A 20,341-nucleotide genomic window follows, 5' to 3' on the forward strand; every position below is an offset into this window, starting at 1 on the left:
AATAAGTGAACGGTCCCTTTAACAATTAGAAACAGTACCCCCCGATCTATTATGTTTCGATGATATGGCATCTTTTCATTCATATTTTATAATAAGTGAACGGTCCCTTTAACAATTAGAAACAGTACCCCCCGATCTATTATGTTTCGATGACATGGCATCTTTTCATTCATATTTCATAACCCCCAGAGATACCTTATGAATCCTAAAAAGCATCTCTTGGGTTTCTACATTTACTAGAAAGAAATTTCTTCAGATTTCTAATTAGGAACCAAACCTAATAGTTCTAGCTCTTCTTCCGTCTTTTTTCGGATAAAGGTTTATACATGGTATCGTTGATATATAGCACTCTGAAATTAAATTATATATTATAGACCTGGACTGAAAATGTGCGGTCTACGTGGGAAAACTCCAAAAAAGGAGATTCTGAAAGAAGGTAAAATATATAATTAAACATAAATATTCTATAGCGATTTCTTCAGACAATTTGTATCAAAATAAGTTTTAAAATTCATAGATTTGAATTTTTTATCCGGAAGACGTAAAGAAAATCTGATCTGATTCAGCTTACCCGATTACTCAGCCATGTTCTATGTGTTCTGGGAGCTACAGGGTGTTCCACGAAACATGACAGTTAGTGCATAGTTTAAAATGTCTTCTTCCATAATTTGTTAGGCTGTTTAATACCAAAGAGAATAAGATAAGATATTATATAGCACTCATGTTATTGTAAAACTTATTTCAAAGAAAAATATATTTGAGTAAAAGATTTTATTAACAAAATAAACTGCAAAAAGTCTCTAACATATCCAATGCAGCATATTGAAGAAGACATTCAAAACTATTCACCAACTGTAATGTTTCGTGGGACACCCTGTAGTATACTTATTTTTAGTAGATATTTCCTATATATTATCATATTTAGTAGATACTACGTCTAGCTGTTCTGGGAGCTACAGAGCGTCCCATATCATATTAGATCTTTAACGCCAAAATACGCACATAATACTAAAAAATCTAGCATTTTCTGCAAACAAAATTTCTATTAGCCTTATTATTTTTTTTAAAATGATTCATTCTTCTTAAATTTTCTGATTTAGACCCATTGATGCGGTCTAATTTGATGTGGGACACCCTGTAGTATACCTATTTTTAGTAGATATTTGCTATATATTACCATGTTTAGTAGATACTACGTCTAGCTGTTCTGGGGGCTTGTTTACTTATTTTTAGTAGATATTAGCTATATATTACCATGTTATGGAAAATCTACTCTTCTCAATACTCTGCTCTTCAGAAATATGGGGAAACTCGAGGTAACAAATTTTCTTGGTAGATAGTTTTTATAAACGTAAATTCGTTTTCAATTTAGAATTGTTTATAAGTAATAATTTAGGTTATTAGAAGAAAAAATATCTTTGAATTTTTAATAATTAGATGTTTTGATTTTGATCATTTTTAATTTTTGAGGGCTCCTTAGAAAACTCTTTAACAAAAAGTCTTTTAATTCGTAATTGAAAAAGGTCGATATAAATGATAAAGATGAGAGTTTGAAACGGCAACTGTTCAGTTACGGAACAATGGAAAATGTCAAGGAAAACATAATGATTTAAAGAAATGTGTAGATTTTCATGTTTTTAAAACTGACTCCTTAATCTAGGTTTCTGGGACTAGGATTGCCAATAACGCTCTTGTAACTCCAAACAATCTGACAGCTCTCTCAGGTAAAAATTAATATTCATAAAGGGAAATGTTTTTCGACGATTTTGGGAAGAAAAAAATGTGTATTTACCAACTGGCAAGTCCCTTTTTTGCACCTTTTTTCCTCCTTTAATTATTTAGTCTTTTCAATTTAAAAAGCTAAAAAATGCCTGTTTCTATTCTCAAATTTTGCAGGGGTATTTAGAAAATCCTGATAAAATTTAATATTTTTGTATATAGTGATATAAAATAATATTCATTTTTTCTAGGATATTTTTTGCAAGATATGTAAATATATGTATACAATATACAAGTTAATTTTCTAATGTGTGCTTTTTCTAGGATATGTCCAGCAAGATGATTTGTTTATTCTTGGTTTAACCGTTCGTGAACATCTCTGCTTCCAGGTATTACAGGGGTATCTATTATCTACTATATATAATTTGGCCTCTGTTTTAGTTTTTATCAAAAAAAGTAAAAATGGATAAACTGGTCGGGCCCACATATTGTGACAACTCACATGACCCCATGGGAAAGCTTATGGACGGTCAAAATTGAAAAATGTGAAATATTATGATGTTTTAAAATCCCTTAAAGGGAGTGTTCGTGAAAAATTAAGGGGGGTATAGGCTTAATGCGATCGCTACTAATTTTACTTCTATCTGTTGCGTCTATAAGGAGAAAATTGTTAAAAACGACTAATACCGAAGAAAGTAGTGTCCATACAAATTCAGAAAGATGCAACACTCAACTCGGATCGTAAACAAATCAATTTAATTCCAAACAAATCATTCAGATATTACAAACAATAGTCATCGATTATTTTTCGACGCATTTGTAAATAGTTGATATTTCATAATATATTGTACTTTTCATGATCTGAGAGTTACTTTTGAAAACATTTATTCCTGTTTCGAGGATTTTTGATAATGAAGACGACATTTTCATATTTTCCAGGAATGTTCGAAAATCCAACGCCAGCGAAAATTATTTTTAAAAATCAAAAATATTATGAAATATTAACTATATACGAATGTGTCGAAAAATAATAGATGGCTACTGTTTGTAATATCTGAATGATCTGTTTGGAATTAAATTGATTTGTTTACGATCCGAATGTTGCATCTTTCCGTATTTGTCTTCGGTTCTGTTCATTTAAAAGTTCAGAGCTTCGGGTCGACAAAGTAGATTTTGTTATCTTCATTGAGGTTAATTTTCCCTCAATTACTGTTATGTAATTTTTATAACTTAAGATTCATTTCTCACACAGAGTCTAAATATATAAGATAATGAAATTATTTTTACGAAGGCGATGGTGAGGATGCACTGTGGGTTGAGTAAAGAGGAGAAGTGGGAGAGGGTTGAGGAGGTTCTAGACGAGGTAAGGAATTAGAGAATGTTAATTGTGAAATTCACGGGTTTGTGAGTTGCGTCAATCTTCATGCTAGTTACGGATCTGAGGGCGGATTGTTTTCAAGATCAATGTTAATTTAAAGGGATTAAAAACTGTACAGTTTACATTAATTTAGTCGAAGCTGAATGATGTACAGTAAACCTTGATAATTGTACAATATACACTACAGCATACATTCATAGCATATTTAGTTGGAGCTACGTGATGTACAGCATACCTTGATATCTGTATATTTAGTTGGAGCTACGTGATGTACACTGTACAGCATACCTTGATATCTGTTTATTTAGTTGGAGCTACGTGATGTACACTGTACAGCATACCTTGATATCTGTATATTTAGTTGGAGCTACGTGATGTACAGCATACCTTGATATCTGTATATTTAGTTGGAGCTACGTGATGTACAGCATACCTTGATATCTGTATATTTAGTTGGAGCTACGTGATGTACAGCATACCTTGATATCTTCAGCCACTAATGAGGTTGAGGGTATATCTGGAGGAGAAAAGAAAAGATTATCCTTTGCTTGCGAGGTGTTTATATTTCTATTTAAAAAAGGCTTTTAGACGTGCGTTTCCCCCCCTTTTCTATTATTGATAGCTTTATTTGCCATAATTTCTTCATCGTACATAAAAAAAACTACAGAATTGCGCAGATTTTCAGGGTTATATATTGACGAATTTCCAATATTTATTTTAGTGGCATTTTTTATATTTATACCGGACATATACAGGGTGTCCCACATCATATTAGATCATTTATAGCTCTAAATTGTGTCTAGATTGAGTCATTTAAAAAAATTTATAAGGATAATTAAAAAATTTACATGCAGGAAATACTATTTTTTTCCGAGTATTATGTGCGTATTTTGAATTCAGAGCTTGGTGATAATCCGATACAATATGGGACGCTCCGTATTATATATTTTCTCTGTGGGTGATGACGGGTTGGTCACCCTAAACTAAGCTTTCGGTGCGTTCTGCATTGATCTGAAGTACTCTGACCGAAGAAATAGCGGGATTCAGTTGAGGGTGTGGTCCACTTTTTTTCTAATGACACTTAAATAGCAAATGAGGCTCTTTGTTAAAAATATGAAAAGCTGGGGTCATTGAAGTGTATTCGATACAAACAGACAGACATGTAAGCATAATTAATTTCTCTCGTGTTCTTTCGATACAGGTTGTTAATATTTTAGGTGTTGACCAGCCCTTCCTTACTGTTCTGTGACGAACCAACAAGTGGACTGGATTCTCATATGGCGAGCAGTGTTATTGATGTTATGGTCAAGTTCGCGGAGCAGGAACATTCATCCTCTCCGATATACACATCTTTAACCTAGCTTGAACCTTGAACCTTGAACCTTGACCTTTGAATCTTAAACCTAAAACCTTGATTTATTCATTTTAAACCTTACTAGACATTTTTTACTTTGAAACTTTGTACATTGAATCATGAACTTTGAACCTTGAACCTTGAACCAATCTTGATCTTCGAATCTTAAACCCAAAACCTTGATTTATTCATTTTAAACCTTACTAGACATTTTTTACTTTGAAACTTATACATTGAATCTTGAACTTTGAACCTTGAACCTTGAATCTTGAACCTTGAACCTTGAACCTTGAACCTTGAACCTTGAACCTTGAACCTTTAAAATAATGAACCTTGAACTTAAAACCTTGAACTGTAAACCTTAAACTTTGAACCTTGAAACTGATGAACCTTGAACCTTGAACCTTAAACCTTGAACCTTAAACCTTGAACCTTAAACCTTGAAACATGAACCTTTAACCTTGAACCTTGAACCTTGAACCTTGAACCTTTAAAATAATGAACCTTGAACTTTAAACCTTGAACTTTAAACCTTGAACTTTAAACCTTAAACTTTGAACCTTGAAACTGATGAACCTTGAACCTTGAACCTTAAACCTTGAAACATGAACCTTGAAACATGAACCTTGAACCTTGAACCTTGAACCTTGAACCTTGAACCTTGAACCTTGAACCTTGAACCTTGAACCTTGAACCTTGAAACTAATGAACCTTGGACCTTGATCCTGAAGCCTGGAACCTTAATCCTGAAGCCTGGAACCTTGATCCTTGATCTTTGGTCATTGGTCATTGATATATCAACCTTTATCTTTGATCTGTGATTCTTAATATTTGATCCTTGGTCATTGATTCTTGATCTATGATCTCTGAACCTTATGAACTTTTAACTTACTTTCAACTTTCAACTTTCAACTGATAAAACTTTGAACATGGAGAATAAGGATAAGTATGTCTCCAGGGTAGAACTGTTCTAACTACCATCCATCAACCATCTTCTCTCATTTTCTCAAAGGAATCCATATTAAAAAGCTGGGACATATTATTATTTGTTGTTGCAGGGAACCATAGAACCTTAGAAAAATGACAATACTGTCGTCCATGATTTAACTTGTGTAGCTAAAATATATGTGGATTCATGATCAGATGGATCAGCTGATGTTGATGTCCGAGGGTAGAACCATCTACCTTGGTCCTGCTTCTAATGCTCTTCTCTTCTTCAACAAGTAGGATAGGGATAGGGATAGTGATAGGGATAGGGATAGACAGAAATTTACTTTTTTATTTAATTTCTAGGTGTGGATTTGAATGCCCATCAAAATATAATCCTGCTGATTTCTTCATAGATGCACTTGCAATTAACCCAGGTAAGATGGGTTAGAGTTTAAACTGAAATTATTACAGGGGACCCATAAAACAGGAATAGGAAGACGATATTAAAGCTTAATGATATAAAGCCAATTGAAAATCAACTTCAAGCGAAATGGGTCTATGTGTACACTGAACAATTGCTTCCTTTCGTGTTTTTTGAACTAATTAAAATCATATCTCGAGTAACAGTCGTGTTTCTCTTATAATTTTTGGGTCTCACTGTAGGTATACAAAGATAATTAAAGATTTCTGATATTGTCAATTATCGTTGCTTTATCGGTAAAACATTTCCGAAAAGTAATTTGACACGTTTGACAGGGTTTCACGTACTCTGCACAGATTGTTATGTCCGGTACACAGGACTCGATGTACAGAGTGGCATGTTCGGTACACGGGACTCGATGTACAGAGTGTTATGTCCGGTACACGGGACTCTATGTATAAGTGTTATGTCCGGTACACTAAAAACCTTACCTGATCAAACATGAATTAGATATTTATGGTTAACTATTCAATATTTTCAACTGTGGAAAAAATCGAATTTTGCATTTCTTCTGCAGATACAATGGGAGGAAGTTATCAGAATTGAATACTTTTCAGATTAGAAAAACGAAACATCTTCCACGTCGTTTTGATCAGATAAAAGTTTAAAGGGTACTATTGAGAACCTGACATTGTTTTAGCGGATCCTGAGAGGAGTAGGAAGAAGGTTGAGAAGATAGCCAACAAGTTCAAGGAGAGTAGGGTTGGGATAGATCTAGAGAATGAGATAGAGAATGATCTCAAGTATCTGGCTCTTAGTGAAGAAACAGTCTCAAGATCTCCTTACAAGGTTGGTGCTCTTTTTTACACTTATCTAACAGTTTGCTCCTCGTCCCAGCATGCTGTGACTCATGTGGGTCAGTTTACCTGACCCGTCTGACCTGCCACTTTCATATTTGGAAAGTAACTGCAAATTTTTAGCAAACATCTACCAATTTGGGACAACAAATCTACCAATTTGGGACAACAAATCTGCCAATTTGGGACAACAAATCTACCAACTTGGGACAACAAATCTGCCAATTTAGGGGATAACTCTACCAAGTAACAGAAGAAAATGCAATTTTAGTCAAACATTTCTGCCACTTTTGCTTTTAACCTGAGCTGCCACAGTAAATATGGGAGGAACCCTGTTGTCACTTTCGATCATAATTTGTCGTTTTAATTTTAAAGTAAAACATAAAAGACAACCCTGTAAGATGAACATTTTTGAATTATAGACCAAAACGCGATTGGATTCAAATTGGAGAAATCAAACGCTTTTAGCCCTGGTAAGTCCAGGGTCATTTCATTCACTTCATTTAACATGATGAAGGATAACGTGTAACATATGTGGAATTACGACTTTGCGCAATCTCGTTCTCTCATGGATTGGCTCTTCAGGCAAATAAGTTGTGTTTGAAACGGACTGAAGAGCATTTTGAAATATATATTACTTTCTATTTGTATCAAGTAAACAATGTATACAATCCAGTTCTGCAATATTTCTGTAACTGAAAAAAAAATTTCGAAATCAATTTTTCTGCTTTTCGCTGAATTTTGAGCATGCCTTGAATTCTCAGACATATTTTGCAGAGATACAATATATATACACACTATACAGTGAGAAGCAGAAAATCGTGGATAGGAGGACAACGTTAGAGCAATAATTGAGTTTATTTGATGTGTTGTTTAAAAGCCAACATTTTTACAAGTAACTATAAAATCACTTGTTAACAATTGATGTGTCTGTTTGTCGGTTTTCATTTCTAGCACATTTGTAAAATATTTATAAAAAGTTCGTCTGATAAATAAATATTTTTGTAAATTATCTAGAAATCATTTGTTGACAATTTATGAAATTTTAAGTTTTAATATTTTTATTGGTTGATTTAGGCTAGCTGGGCAACTCAGTTTATTGCCTTATGTTGGAGGAACGCTACTAACGTGAGAAGAGGAGGTTGGATCGTTCTTGTAAGAGTTCTTACAAATATGGTAAGTTAATCATTGTTTTATAGTAAACTAGCTGAAGGGCCTGGCATTGGCTGTAAAAATCTTTTGAAAAAAATCGATTTTTTTTAGCCTATAACACCCCCCTCCCACCCATGAGTGATCACAAAAAAAAATCAGCCCAATCGGTCCAGCCGTTTGGCCGGCTATACGCAATATATATATATATATATTATATATATACGAATGTCTTGTTTTATTATATAGATAGTTCGTTAATCGTTAATACCAGGTAGATGGATCTAGATATATTTAGTTTAAATTTTACCTATTCAATATATGTTTGTTCATCCAAACAGCAAGGGACTCTCTAATCGCTGGTTGTTTTGAATGACAGACCCTTATGTAAACAGAGGATTGACAAAAATGTATTAACAATTCACAAAATCAAACACATACAAAATTAAGAATAAAATTTAAAAAATGGAATATCGGAAATAGATTATGAAAGGTTATGGAAAAGGTGTGTGGAACAGCAATAAACAAGGGGGGGGGGGTAACCCAGCACACAGGGAAGGGAAGGGAAGGGAAGGGAAGGGAAGGGAGAAGAGATTATTATTGTTGATGTTATAATTTTTTTTCTTCAGTTAACTGCTCTCAGTTTTGGTTCCCTGTATATGGGTATAGATAGTAGTACTCTGAGTGGAGCGGTTTCCATCAACGGTGGATTATTTCTGCTGGTGGCAGTCCTGGCCTTCTCCAACATCTTCCTTACCATCAACGTGTTCAATCCGGAGATCAAAATATTCTTTAGGAAAACAATCTTTTTCTTGCTTGTTATTTTTAGATATCGTTTCATCATCATTTAATTCTTAAAGCTTTTTTAAATACAAGTTTAATTACTAAACAATAAGTTCACGTGTATTAAATGTTTACAGTTGTGCTTTTCCAGAACAGTAATGTCATTTAAGGAATTGATATGAAAAACGATTTCTACGATTTCCATGCTTTCTTGGAAAATTATCTTGTGTTACCTAATATTTTAGAAATGAAATACTAGTTGGAGGATCATTGATCAGGAGAATGAGAAAAAAGTTACAAAATAAAGATGTCGAGTTTTTGCCATAAATTCAATTTTCCCGTTCCTGTATCTTTGCAACATGATAGTGTAAACCTTGGATATTTGAGAGTTGAGGGTTGAGGGTTGAGAGTTGAGGGTTGAGGGTTGAGGGTTGAGGGTTGAGGGTTGAGGGTTGAGGGTTTAAGGTTGAGGGTTTAGGGTTAATAGTTTGAAATAGTTTGGTTACAACATCGGGTGGGAAGGATAAATTTAGATATTAGAATATCAGAGTTTGTGGCAAAATCTTAATTGCCTTTACGGTCTAGACTCTTGTGACTTCTGTGTTCAATGGGATGGGAAAGGGTCTAATTGTTTCTGTTCTCTTCTGAAAAATATAAAGATCGTTTTAATGCTTAGAGAACATTTTAGCGGAATGTACAGAGTGGACACCTTCTATCTAGCTAAAGGGGTAAGAATCAAAACCTTAAAAAATTTTTTTTTAAATTTGTAAAAATCCAAACTGAAATTGCTTTTGACGTTATTTCAACAATCTTTATCAATTAAGTAGCTGTTAAAAAAATGTTAAGTCATCAAAATAATCTCTGTTAGAGAGGAAATCTTACATTTTTCTGTTATAATGACTTTAAATATGTCCATTGTCCACTTAGCAAGGGATCTTAATCTTTCTTAATTCCAAATCTAGGGGTTTCATTGTTATTTTTCTGCAATTTGATTAAAGGGACTGTAGACGTATTTTAATGTACCCGTCCATTTAGAAAAATAGTTTTCTAATTGTAGATTTACAAGAGTACCCTTTAAAGCTTGTCATGAACAGTGCAACCGGGCTCTTGACTTCCTGTGTTCCTATAGGAACACATTTTTAGTTCAATATATCTATTTTTCAAAGACAAGACATGGAATATTAGGTCTTCAAGGTTGTTTTTAAAAGTGAATTTTTTCTACTATAAAGCAAATTGAGCAGGTTTGATGATGCATCTATGAAATCTATACTCGTTATATTTTTTCATAGTTTTGCAAGGTCACAAAGTCGTATCAGTAATGTTGCAAAAATTTTACCTTCTTCTTCCGACTAGTTTGCAGTAAGCTTTAAACAAAATTTACTCTAAACATCCAAGCTAACTTGAACCTGTCAAACAATAGGTAACGCTAATTAATAAAACATCATTAAAATCGAAAAATACCAGTTTAATCTTGCAAATATGAACATTTTCTCTGCCCTCCCTGCAACCCCCCTCGGTGTGTCAATTATGGATACTTTATAAAAGTAGCTTGCGGATTGCTGGTACAGAAAATGAAGGATCTTGTTAGAACTAAACTAGATACCCTCCCCCCTCCCAAAAAAAAAATGACGATATCTTCCAAATTCTTGTTCAGATAATGGCATGCTTCTCTTCAAATGTAGGGTCACTTATAATTACGTTTATATAGACTTATGAAGAAAATATTGAACATTGAACAACTTCATTATTTTTTTATTTATTCTGTTTCTAGATTATTGATTTGCCGATCAGCCTTGTGTCTAACATCGCCTTCCTGATGGTGTTCTACGGTCTGCTGGGGCTCAGCTGGGCCAAGTTCCCCGCAGTGCTGGTCATCGTCATCTGTACAGTCATATCTGTTTCTTCATTCGGTGAGAACTCAGATTTTTTAATCATAGGGTTTATGATTGCTAGTATTGTCGCAACTATGTTCCAGTTCAGGGTTTATGATTGCTAGTATTGTAGCAACTATATTCTATATTCAGGGTTTATGATTGCTAGTATTGTAGCAACTATATTCTATGTTCAGGGTTTATGATTGCTAGTATTGTAGCAACTATTCAGGGTTTATGATTGCTAGTATTGTAGCAACTATATTCTATGTTCAGGGTTTATGATTGCTAGTATTGTAGCAACTATGTTCTATGTTTAGGGTTTATGATTGCTAGTATTGTAGCAACTATATTCTATGTTTTGGGTTTATGATTGCTAGTATTGTAGCAACTGTAGATATTGGATTAGCTTTAACTCCAATGATGGTAATGCCTCTGATGCTGCTGGGTGGTCTATTCATATCTATCAAGTAAGAAGAAAGCGTACAAGATAAAAAAATTTTAAAATGTTTATTTCTGTGATTTTATTTAACACAATGTATTAGTATTCCGCCCTTATGTTAAACATTATCTTTATTATCTTTTTAAACAGACACGGTTCAACCCCTTATTTTATGAAAAGATCATAACCTCTGTTTAATAACTGGTACCTTCCACAATCCACATCTCCTAAATGTTTGAACAATCATTCAAACGTTTTACCCATATAGTTTTATTGAGATCGTAAACATTTTTGAATTTTACTTTCCTTTCCATTTTTTTAAATTTACTTTTTTCTGAAACTTGATCGAATACATTTATATAAAAGAGGTGTTTACCCATCAGTAAATATAAGTTTATGCATTTTAGAAAAGAAAAAGTTTTCAAAATTTCGCTATTTTCTGTTCTAAAACTTGATCGACTACATTGAGATACAAGAGGGGTTTACACATCTCTCCAAGTGAACACTTTTTTGTCTAAATTTTGCCACTTGAATCAGGATCTATGGATTCGCGTATTTTTATGGATCTATTCCTAATCCTAGCCCAATCGCTGTGGATCCGAATTAAAAAATATTTGAGACAAAACCCAGAACAATTTTTTGTATTATTTTAGCGCTCTGCCTCCTTACACGAAACCGGTGAGGTTTATCTCCTTCTTCTTCTTCGCATTCGAGGCCCTGGCCTCTAATCAGTGGGAGGATACACAGGCAGGATTAGATACTTGTCACGTGAAATTAAAGTAAATTTTATGACAGATCTTTTATGTTTTCTGTCATATCTCTCACTGGAGCTATTGAGAAGTCAGATGTTTTGAATTTCTAGTGTGTAACTTAATAAATTTGTTAAACTCGTGCTTTGGGGTAAAATCAAAACCAGAGGAGCTACGACGTCACACAGTCATGCCAGTTACACTTTTTATCCATGAAAAGAATTGATTTATCATCTCAAACTCGAGTTTTGAAATGAGGAAATCAAAACAAAAAAAAGCTTTTAATCGGGGAAAAATCTGTTTTATAAATGTACGTACTACGTTAAGTGAGAAACAAATTCTGATTTGTTATGATTTTAAATAGTCCAATTAACATGTAAAACAGCAACTGTTTTGCTTTACAACATTTTATTAAATACGCATCAAATGGCTTTAACATTGTCTTCCTCGTGAATTGAAGTATATCTATCCCTGTGTTCAGGGGATATCCCTACACTGTCCTAAGAACTTCAGTATAACTGCCAATATAACTGATTGTGGAACTGTAGATGGAGCAGAGCTGCTATATCAACAAGGACTGGAAATGGTAACTATTTACAGTTTTTAATTTTTAACAAAAATATTTTTTTTTGATTCTTTGTTTTTACCACATGTCTATTTGTGAATTTTAAGGGTACTGTAGTCTGTAGTCTATAGTCTGTCTAGACTTAATTTCAAATACCCGCCATTTATAGAGTATCAAGAATGAGATTCATGTTCTTAACTTTAAAAATTGATTATTTTTTTCGTGGCTTCTCTTAAAGTGACAGTAACAAAGGATACCGTTGTGAACATGTCCAGGGCTTGATGTATTCGGTTTCATTAATTTGAATTCAGTCGGGTCAATTTAAACAACATCAAACCCCTTTCAGTAAATCCTATTCTTTCCTTTAGACTACCAAACATTGTTTTTCGGGAATTATTTTTGTCTCTATTAAATTATTTTTTAAATTATTGATTAAATTATAAAAATTATTATATTATATTAAATTATCAATCATTAATAATAATTTAAAATTATTAATTATATTAATTATTATATTAAGGGCCACAAATGGATCGATTCCGGAGCACTGTTGGTCCTAGCAATCCTCTTCCAGATCATCGGCTTCATCGGGCTCAGCATCAGAGCCAGGAAACGGTAGATCAAACTGATCAATCCAATCAGATCAATCAGATTAGATCAACTACATCAAGATCAAATATAATCCCCTGCGCTTTGTGAAGTGTTTTTTTTTGTCATATTTAATGTTGATTTTTATTTGTGTTAATACCCATTTATTGTTAAAGATATTCATGCAAATATGCATGTTGACTAAAATTCCTTGTATTTAGAATGATTTTTATTGTGAATTTAAAATTATGAATATTCATGATATCTTAACTAGGATCATGATTAAAATTAACTGTTATTTTGTAATAAAAAATATCAATAAAGTTTGTAAAACTTATTTTATAAAGTTTCTAAGAACAGTATTTTTTTGTATTTTAGTTTTACTTTTTAATTGAAATGGCCTGTCGCTTTAATACTTTGGTGGCCCTCAAGTTAAAAACAAGAAAATGCCCGATTCACAACGGTACTATTAACACTGATCTGATTAGCAAAAGGAAGATATCGTGTTTCTAAGTTAAATGGGTATTTAATTCCGACAGTTCTACAAATACGTTTACGCTTCTTTTGTAGAAATGCTTAAGCAATTTTTAAACAGAAACCACAATTGAAAATAGCATATTTTTCAGAAGATAAACTAATGTTTAATGCATTCTTAATCTCAAAGCTTTTAAGGTTACCGCTGTGAACCGGTCATTTAATTCCATACGATCCATACACGGGAAGAAATTTTTACGCTGTACAACCCGTTACACGTCACATTTCACCAGAACAATTCAATAGGTGTTCTTAACAAGATTTTTCACAATTATTGAACAGCCCGGACGGAGAAGTTATTGAAGAAATCCTCCGTTGAACTATTTTATGTATTTCATCACATATAGGAAAATAACTTTATACTCAGGACACATCTTGAATAACCCCGGACTCCGGAGACAAATTTCTAATTTTAAACTAACGTTCAAAGTGAAAATTGGGCGTCATTGATTATCTTTAAATAAATAATAAGATTTGTTCGGCTTACAGTAACCGAGATTTTAACTCTTATTTTGAAATCCCTGTATTTTTGCAACCCAATGTCGGAGACCTTTGATATTTCAAACCATATTCCTGTAAGATCAAATAGTCGGAGTTCAAAACATCTAATGTTTACCCCAGCATATATAGGCATTAGGATATGAGAGTTTGTAGCAAAGACTAAGTTCCTGTGTATATATATCAAGACAGGGCTACTGAGTAAATTTTAAGCCTAGACTAGAAAATAGACCAGTGTCCCTCGTTAATTTATTGTTAAATTTATCAAAATTCTCAGGTTTTTAGGGCGATGAACCCAATTTGAAGCACTAGGAGTGTAATACGCGCTTTTCTAAGGGGAGGGCTATTTTTTTATGTCTGAAATGTTAACAAAATGAAAGTTGTGTTTCAAGGGTACAAATAAACAAGATTTTTAGTAGGAAAGTTGTCAATCTTACTGAAAAAGCAACAATTTTCTCCAAGAAAAAAGGTTCACCGTATTTTGAAAACTTTTATATTGTCGAACATCTAGATCTTTATTCAAATTCCCGGCATATTTATCGTACCCTGCAGAAGTAACTGAAATTTAGTGCCCACAGTGAATATCGAAATCAAGCGATCAGACTTAAGAATATCCACCAAAAGTTCCCAGCTCGGGCAGGCGCGTAGTGGAGGTCTAGCCTAGAGGTGTGCACTTTTGGCGCGAGTAAGCGCGGCGAAATTATTTTCTTTGTGCACCCCTAACGGTTGATGTGCGCACCCCCATATACAACCGGTATTAAGAAAAAATAAAGTTTAAAATCTATATTAATCTACCTAATCATCTAACCATAATTACCAATCATTTTAAATGAAACCCCGCGAAAAAAATATTGTAAATAAGATTAAGGTTCAAGAAAGAATTTGAGAAATAATCATAAAATGGACAAATTGTGACATTGTCGATAAATAAGAAAGTCAAAAAATATGAATATATATGTAAGTTTACTGTTTAATAAATTAGAGCCTGCCTCTAGCTGTAGGGGTGCATGTCTAGGTGGGCACAGGGGTACCGACCCCCCCCCCCCCATCCACTACGCGCCTGAGCTCGGGCCATAACTAAGTTTATGTAGGGTGGCAAGCCTCTCCTCGTTAAAAGCACTGGGTTCACTAGATTCCACAGGGGACACACTCCCAACTTCTTAGATAATCTACGGTGGTAGGCGATTATATCAATATGATAAAACGACTTCCGATTTCAATTTTGATTGATATCAAGCTTTTAAGCAGCATGGATACACAAACACATGGAAACAAGCTTTTAAGCAGCATGGATACACAAAATCATGGATACAAAGAGAAGATGTCATTTAAACGAGATTATCTTTAAGATTATCTTGTGAACGTGTAATTCGGAAAGAGCTTGTTGACAATTAAACTTAAATCAAGATGTCGTCTTCATAATATTGTTATAATCGCCTACCACCGTAAAAGATGTAAATCTATCTGTTTAAAAGATGAGAAGTAGTTGTCAATATATTTAACTATTGATTATAAATAAAAATTAATAATTTAAAATGAAATTAGTGTGAGTACAGGACTACTAATTAATAGTGCAATGTTTAGCGTGAAACTAGATTTTATCGATTGTCATAACTTTTAAGTTAAAATTTAAATCAACCCCCTCCCACCATCGAATGAAATAATTTCAATAAAACCCAAAAGTTATTTGGTCTGAAAAACATGATCTTTGACAAGACCAGAAAATACATAATCATCAGAATAGAAAAATAAAATTAACCAAAAAGTAAAAGTTTATATCACTGGTTCCTGCTGAAATAATATGATAAGTGTTGGTTTTCTAAACCTTTAATGTCACTACAGTATCTTTAGTTCATATCACAGCCGAAATGAATCGGTAAGGCTGTCCTCTCTCCGCTCAGCTGTGGACAAGCCGAGCTGAATTAGTTCTGAAAGTTGACACCAGGCGGTGCTGAATTCAAAGTCAATTAAGGTGGATGGAAGAAATGCTAGCAATCAGACTGGCTTTGGCCTTCGCCATTTGGAGAGGGCGAGACGAGACTCTTTTTCTGGTTTCTAAAAACAGTTTCTCTTAAGAAAATATTTGAAAAATGTAGTGAATGATAATCTGGAAACTTTTAAATTGTGGGAGTTATACAACTCTATTCAAAGTTGACTATTTGTGATAACATCTCAAGATTAATAAGGATATTAATTTGGGAATTTAAACTATTTGAAGACTTGGGGAAATTCCCAATCAATTCCAGAAAAATTATGTGTATATGAAGATTTTAAGAAAAAAAAACAATTCCTTGACCCTTTCCATTTTCATGTAATACAAAATGATATCGTAAAAAGTTTTGGTCTCTTTGAGAGAAAAAGTAAACTATTCGTTTCATTTAAGACCTTTTTTTATGGAGCTTGGATTTAAAAGCCTAAACCTGCTGGGGTGAAAGAAGGCCAATCATAGAAGGCGTGATAGATGTTTTTTTTTCTAACAAACTTCCCAAATGAAAATTTCAGACCTTCACAGAAAAATTATGGTTTGTCGGTAAATTGACATTTTCTATAAAATCTGTTTAACGTAAACCAAAAAAGTTTATGATTTTTTTTACCTTGTAAGTCGATCAAGTTCAGCAGCTGCATCAGATCTGACAGACGCTTTATCTAGATATATTCAAATATATTCAAGCTCATTTAATTAATCTAGAATTTAGAATCAGGAACTTTTTCTTTTTCTTTAGAAACAATATCCTCAAACATAAACCAGGGGCGGGGGTCTCAACTGCTATTGGCATAAGCCAATCCCGTAGCTAATGGTTATAAATGATATAATGACGTGTGAAAAAAAACCCCGAATTTTTCTTTTCTTTTTAAATTGAATCCGAATCCAGTCAAAATGAAATAATTATTGAAAAGCGGGATTCAAGAAAGGTTTTAAGAAAAAAGCCAGGTTAAGAAAACATCGAAATTTTTTAAAGATGGGAAATATTTACGTGTTAACATAAATTATGTTAATTTCAAAAATGGGAACATTGAACATCGAGCATGGAATTTTATAGATAGGAACAGCAAGCATGAAATTTTACTATGGGAACATTAAGCATGTAATTATATAGATAAGAACAGTGAGCATCAAATTTTAAAGATGGGAGCATCTAGCATGGAATTTTATAAATGGGAACATCGATCATGGAATTTTATAAATGGGAACATCGATCATGGAATTTTATAAATGGGAACATCGATCATGGAATTTTATAAATGGGAACATCGATCATGGATTTTTATAAATGGGAACATCGATCATGGAATTTTATAAATGGGAACATCGATCATGGAATTTTATAAATGGGAACATCGATCATGGAATTTTATAAATGGGAACATCGATCATGGAATTTTATAAATGGGAACATCGATCATGGAATTTTCGAGTGTCTAAATGAAATTATATGCAGCATTAAGAAAAGCTGGTCAAAATTCCCCCTAAAAAAACTAAATAAAAACCCTGTGAGCATGTAAAATAAATGTATATAATACGGCGCTCATATATATATATATGTATTTATGCATGTATAATATGTATATATATTTATAAGTCGGCTATAGCTGGGCAACCGACTAGACCGAATGGGCCGCCATTTTTTGTGGGAACCCGTGAGTACCCCGGGGTAACATAGGCTATCTAATTTTTTTCTTCTTCAAAAATCAAATTTTTTAAAAATCGAAATTTAGTCTTTCCAAATTCGATTTTTTTCGCTCATATTAATATTTTTGTATATATATGTTAGCTATAGCTGGCCAATCCGGCTAGACAGCTGAAATTTGTTGAGGGAACCTATGGGTATTCCGGGGGTAAAATAGGCTAAAAAATTCTCGTCTTTTCGAATGATTTATACTTTGGAGAAAAAACTCAGCGGGAGCGGTTGAACGAGCGGTTGAGATCTAGCTTAGACTCGACGCAGTTCAGAATAAGAAATTCACCTTTTTTCTCAAATTTAAAATTTGTTCAAACGCTAAAATCGTACTTTTTTCGTCAACATTTTTTTCCACTTTTTAGAAAGAATTTATAAGTTCAACCGCCGAGAAAATACATTTTTTTGCTTTCAACCGCTGAGTTTAAGATTTTCAACAACTTTTTGCTTTCAAGTTGTCAACCAAAGTTTTTCTTGAAATACTTTTAACTTTCCACCGCCAAGTTTAAGATCTTAAATAATTTTTTTGGCTTTCAACTGCTGGTTTTAAAAATTTTCAGCAACTTTTTTCTTTAAACCGCGCGCTGGGTTTAAGATTTTAAATAAATTGTTTTGCTTTCAATCGCTGGGTTTAAGATTTCAACAACTTTATGGTTTCAACCTCTAAAAAATAATTTTTCTGGAAAAGCGTTTTTGCTTTCAACCACTGGTTGTAAGATTTTTTAGAAACTTTTTTCCTTTCAACCGCTGGGTTTAAGATTTTCAACAACTTTTTGCTTTCAACCTCTAAAAAATAATTTTTCTGAAAAAAACGTTTTTTTTCAACCCCGGGTTTTAAGATTTTAAATAATTTTTTCAACCGTGGGTTTTCGGAAACGTTTTTTGCGTTCAACAACTGGTTTTAAGAATTTAAGCAACTTTCAAATTTCGACCACTTGAAAACAATTGTTCTTGAAAGACGTTTCTTTCAACCGACGGGTTTAATATAATATTTTAAACTTTTTTGCTTTCAACCGCTATTTTCAAGATTTCTCAGCAACTTTTTTGCCTTCAACCAAAGTTTTTCTTGCAATATGTTTTACTTTTAACCGCTGCGTTTAAGATTTTAAATAACATTTTGTGCTTTTAACCGCTGGTTTTAAGCTTTTCCGCAACTTCTTCGCTTTAAACCGCTGGGTTTTAGATTTTCAACAACTTTTAGCTTTTAACCACTGGAAAATAATTTTTCCTAAAAAACTTTTTTCTTTTAACCACTGGTTTTCCCCTTTTTTGCTTTCAATCGCTGGTTCGAAGATTTTTCAGCAACTTTTTTGCTTTCAACGGCTGGTTTTAACATTTTGAAAAACTTTTTGATTTCAACCACTGGTAAAAATTTGCTTTCGACCGCTGGGATTAAAACTTTTCATAACTTTTTCATTTCTTTTGATAGCTGCTAAAAAATCTTAAACCTAGCTGTTGAAAGCAAAATAAAGTTGTTAAGAAAAACTGTTTTCAAGTGGTTAAAAGCAACCCAGCAGTTGAAAGCAAAAAGATTGCTGAAAACCTGAAACCCAACGATTGAAAGCAAAAACTATTTTCCAGTGGTTCAGAGCAAAAAGTTTTTCAAAATTTTAAACCCAGCGGTTAAAGACAAGAGTTGATGACAAATCTTAAAGCCAACGGTTGAAAGCAAAAAACTGTATTTTCTCAGCGGTTGAACCAATAAAAAGTTTACAAAAGTTGAAAAAAATGTTGACGAAAATATTACAACTTTAGCGGTTGAGCAAATTTTAAATTTGTGTAAAAAGGTTAATTTCTTGTTCTAGACTGCGAAGAGTCTAGGCTAGATCTCAACCGCTCCTTCAATCGCTCACGTGAGTTTTTTTCTCTATAGTATATCATTCGTTTTTTTTTCAATATTCGGATTTTTTTGTTTCACGGGCAACGCCGGGAACTTCAGCTAGTTCAAGGATAAAACTTTGCAAAAATGCATCTAAAAATATGAAACCTTTTACTTCGTATGCAAAATTATTGCAAATAATCACTTAGAAAATTATTCATTTATGAAAAGTACGCGTTAAATTTTCGTCTAAAATGCAGAATAACTTACATTGCATTCTGAACGGATACCCCCCGCTCCCCGAAAAGCAAGCGTTTGTCATGAGTATGTTTTAAAGCAGATTTGGAAACGGAGCATGCCAATAGCCAGGGGTGTAGATTTTCTTGAAAAATTAAATTTTTTTTCCTTCAGAAGTCTGTTAATAGTATGTTTGCACGGAGAAAAAATATATGATCCGGGGAAAAATTTTTTTTAGAGGAAATAAATAAATTTTTGGTAAAAAGTATCAAAAAGGAAAAAAACTTTTTTAACGGTCCACCCCTTGCGCCTGGATGATTCTTAAAGTTTTACACTCCTATAAAAGCATGCATAAAAAGAAGCAATTTTTAACATAATTTGGATATAGGGAACATTAGGGGTGTTCATTTTTAGGGTCACTTTTGGTACAAAGATGCAAGGTCAACAGAAAGTTGCAAAATTTTGCAAGATTTTCAAAAATAATTTTTAAAAAATTCTTAAAATTTTTTTTCAGGGTGCGCCAATTGATCAAAATTTCACCTTTTTTTGTTTGTTTTTTCACAAAAATTGTAATATGCCCATCCCTAATTTGGTTTTCAACATGCATATCAGTTATTATGGAGATAAACATGTCTAGAATACACACACAAAAAATTAAAACCCTATCTTGACTGGAAAGGTGTGCGCTAAATGGTTTCTTGAACTACTCAAAAACAAAAAACAAATAAATCAATCAATCAATATTTTTCAACATTTTTGGCGCAAGTACT

General features: G+C 33.1%; 1 protein-coding gene and 1 long non-coding RNA gene across 7 annotated transcripts; one reads left to right on the forward strand and one right to left on the reverse strand.

Annotated features, from left to right (window-relative positions):
- Positions 1–1,262: 1,262 nt before the first annotated feature.
- Positions 1,263–13,129, forward strand: LOC111715105 (protein white). 6 transcript variants are annotated; one of them, XM_023490357.1, is made up of 18 exons: positions 1,263–1,316; positions 1,661–1,724; positions 2,044–2,108; positions 3,011–3,082; positions 3,551–3,652; positions 4,315–4,419; positions 5,410–5,463; positions 5,595–5,674; positions 5,745–5,815; positions 6,503–6,651; positions 7,737–7,835; positions 8,438–8,604; positions 9,268–9,319; positions 10,363–10,501; positions 10,827–10,932; positions 11,558–11,651; positions 12,135–12,239; positions 12,739–13,129. In XM_023490357.1, exons 1-18 carry the CDS (start codon positions 1,302–1,304, stop codon positions 12,835–12,837), a joined length of 1,638 nt encoding a protein of 545 aa, XP_023346125.1. In that variant the 5' UTR covers positions 1,263–1,301; the 3' UTR covers positions 12,838–13,129. The 6 variants fall into 6 exon arrangements, with proteins under 6 accessions (XP_023346125.1, XP_023346126.1, XP_023346131.1 ...); XM_023490358.1 differs by having other exon boundaries at positions 10,851–10,932; XM_023490363.1 differs by lacking the exons at positions 11,558–11,651; positions 12,135–12,239; positions 12,739–13,129 and having other exon boundaries at positions 10,843–10,931.
- Positions 13,130–15,318: 2,189 nt separating this feature from the next.
- Positions 15,319–16,536, reverse strand: LOC111715103 (uncharacterized). The gene is made up of 2 exons (XR_002768170.1): positions 16,433–16,536; positions 15,319–15,893 (listed from the first exon to the last, which is right to left on the reverse strand). It is a non-coding gene; the product is annotated as an uncharacterized LOC111715103 (long non-coding RNA).
- Between the last annotated feature and the right edge of the window lie 3,805 nt (positions 16,537–20,341).

This window comes from Eurytemora carolleeae, unplaced genomic scaffold (genome assembly GCF_000591075.1).
Source record: "Eurytemora carolleeae unplaced genomic scaffold, Eaff_2.0 scaffold1703, whole genome shotgun sequence".
In the NCBI taxonomy this organism is placed as follows: domain Eukaryota; kingdom Metazoa; phylum Arthropoda; class Copepoda; order Calanoida; family Temoridae; genus Eurytemora; species Eurytemora carolleeae.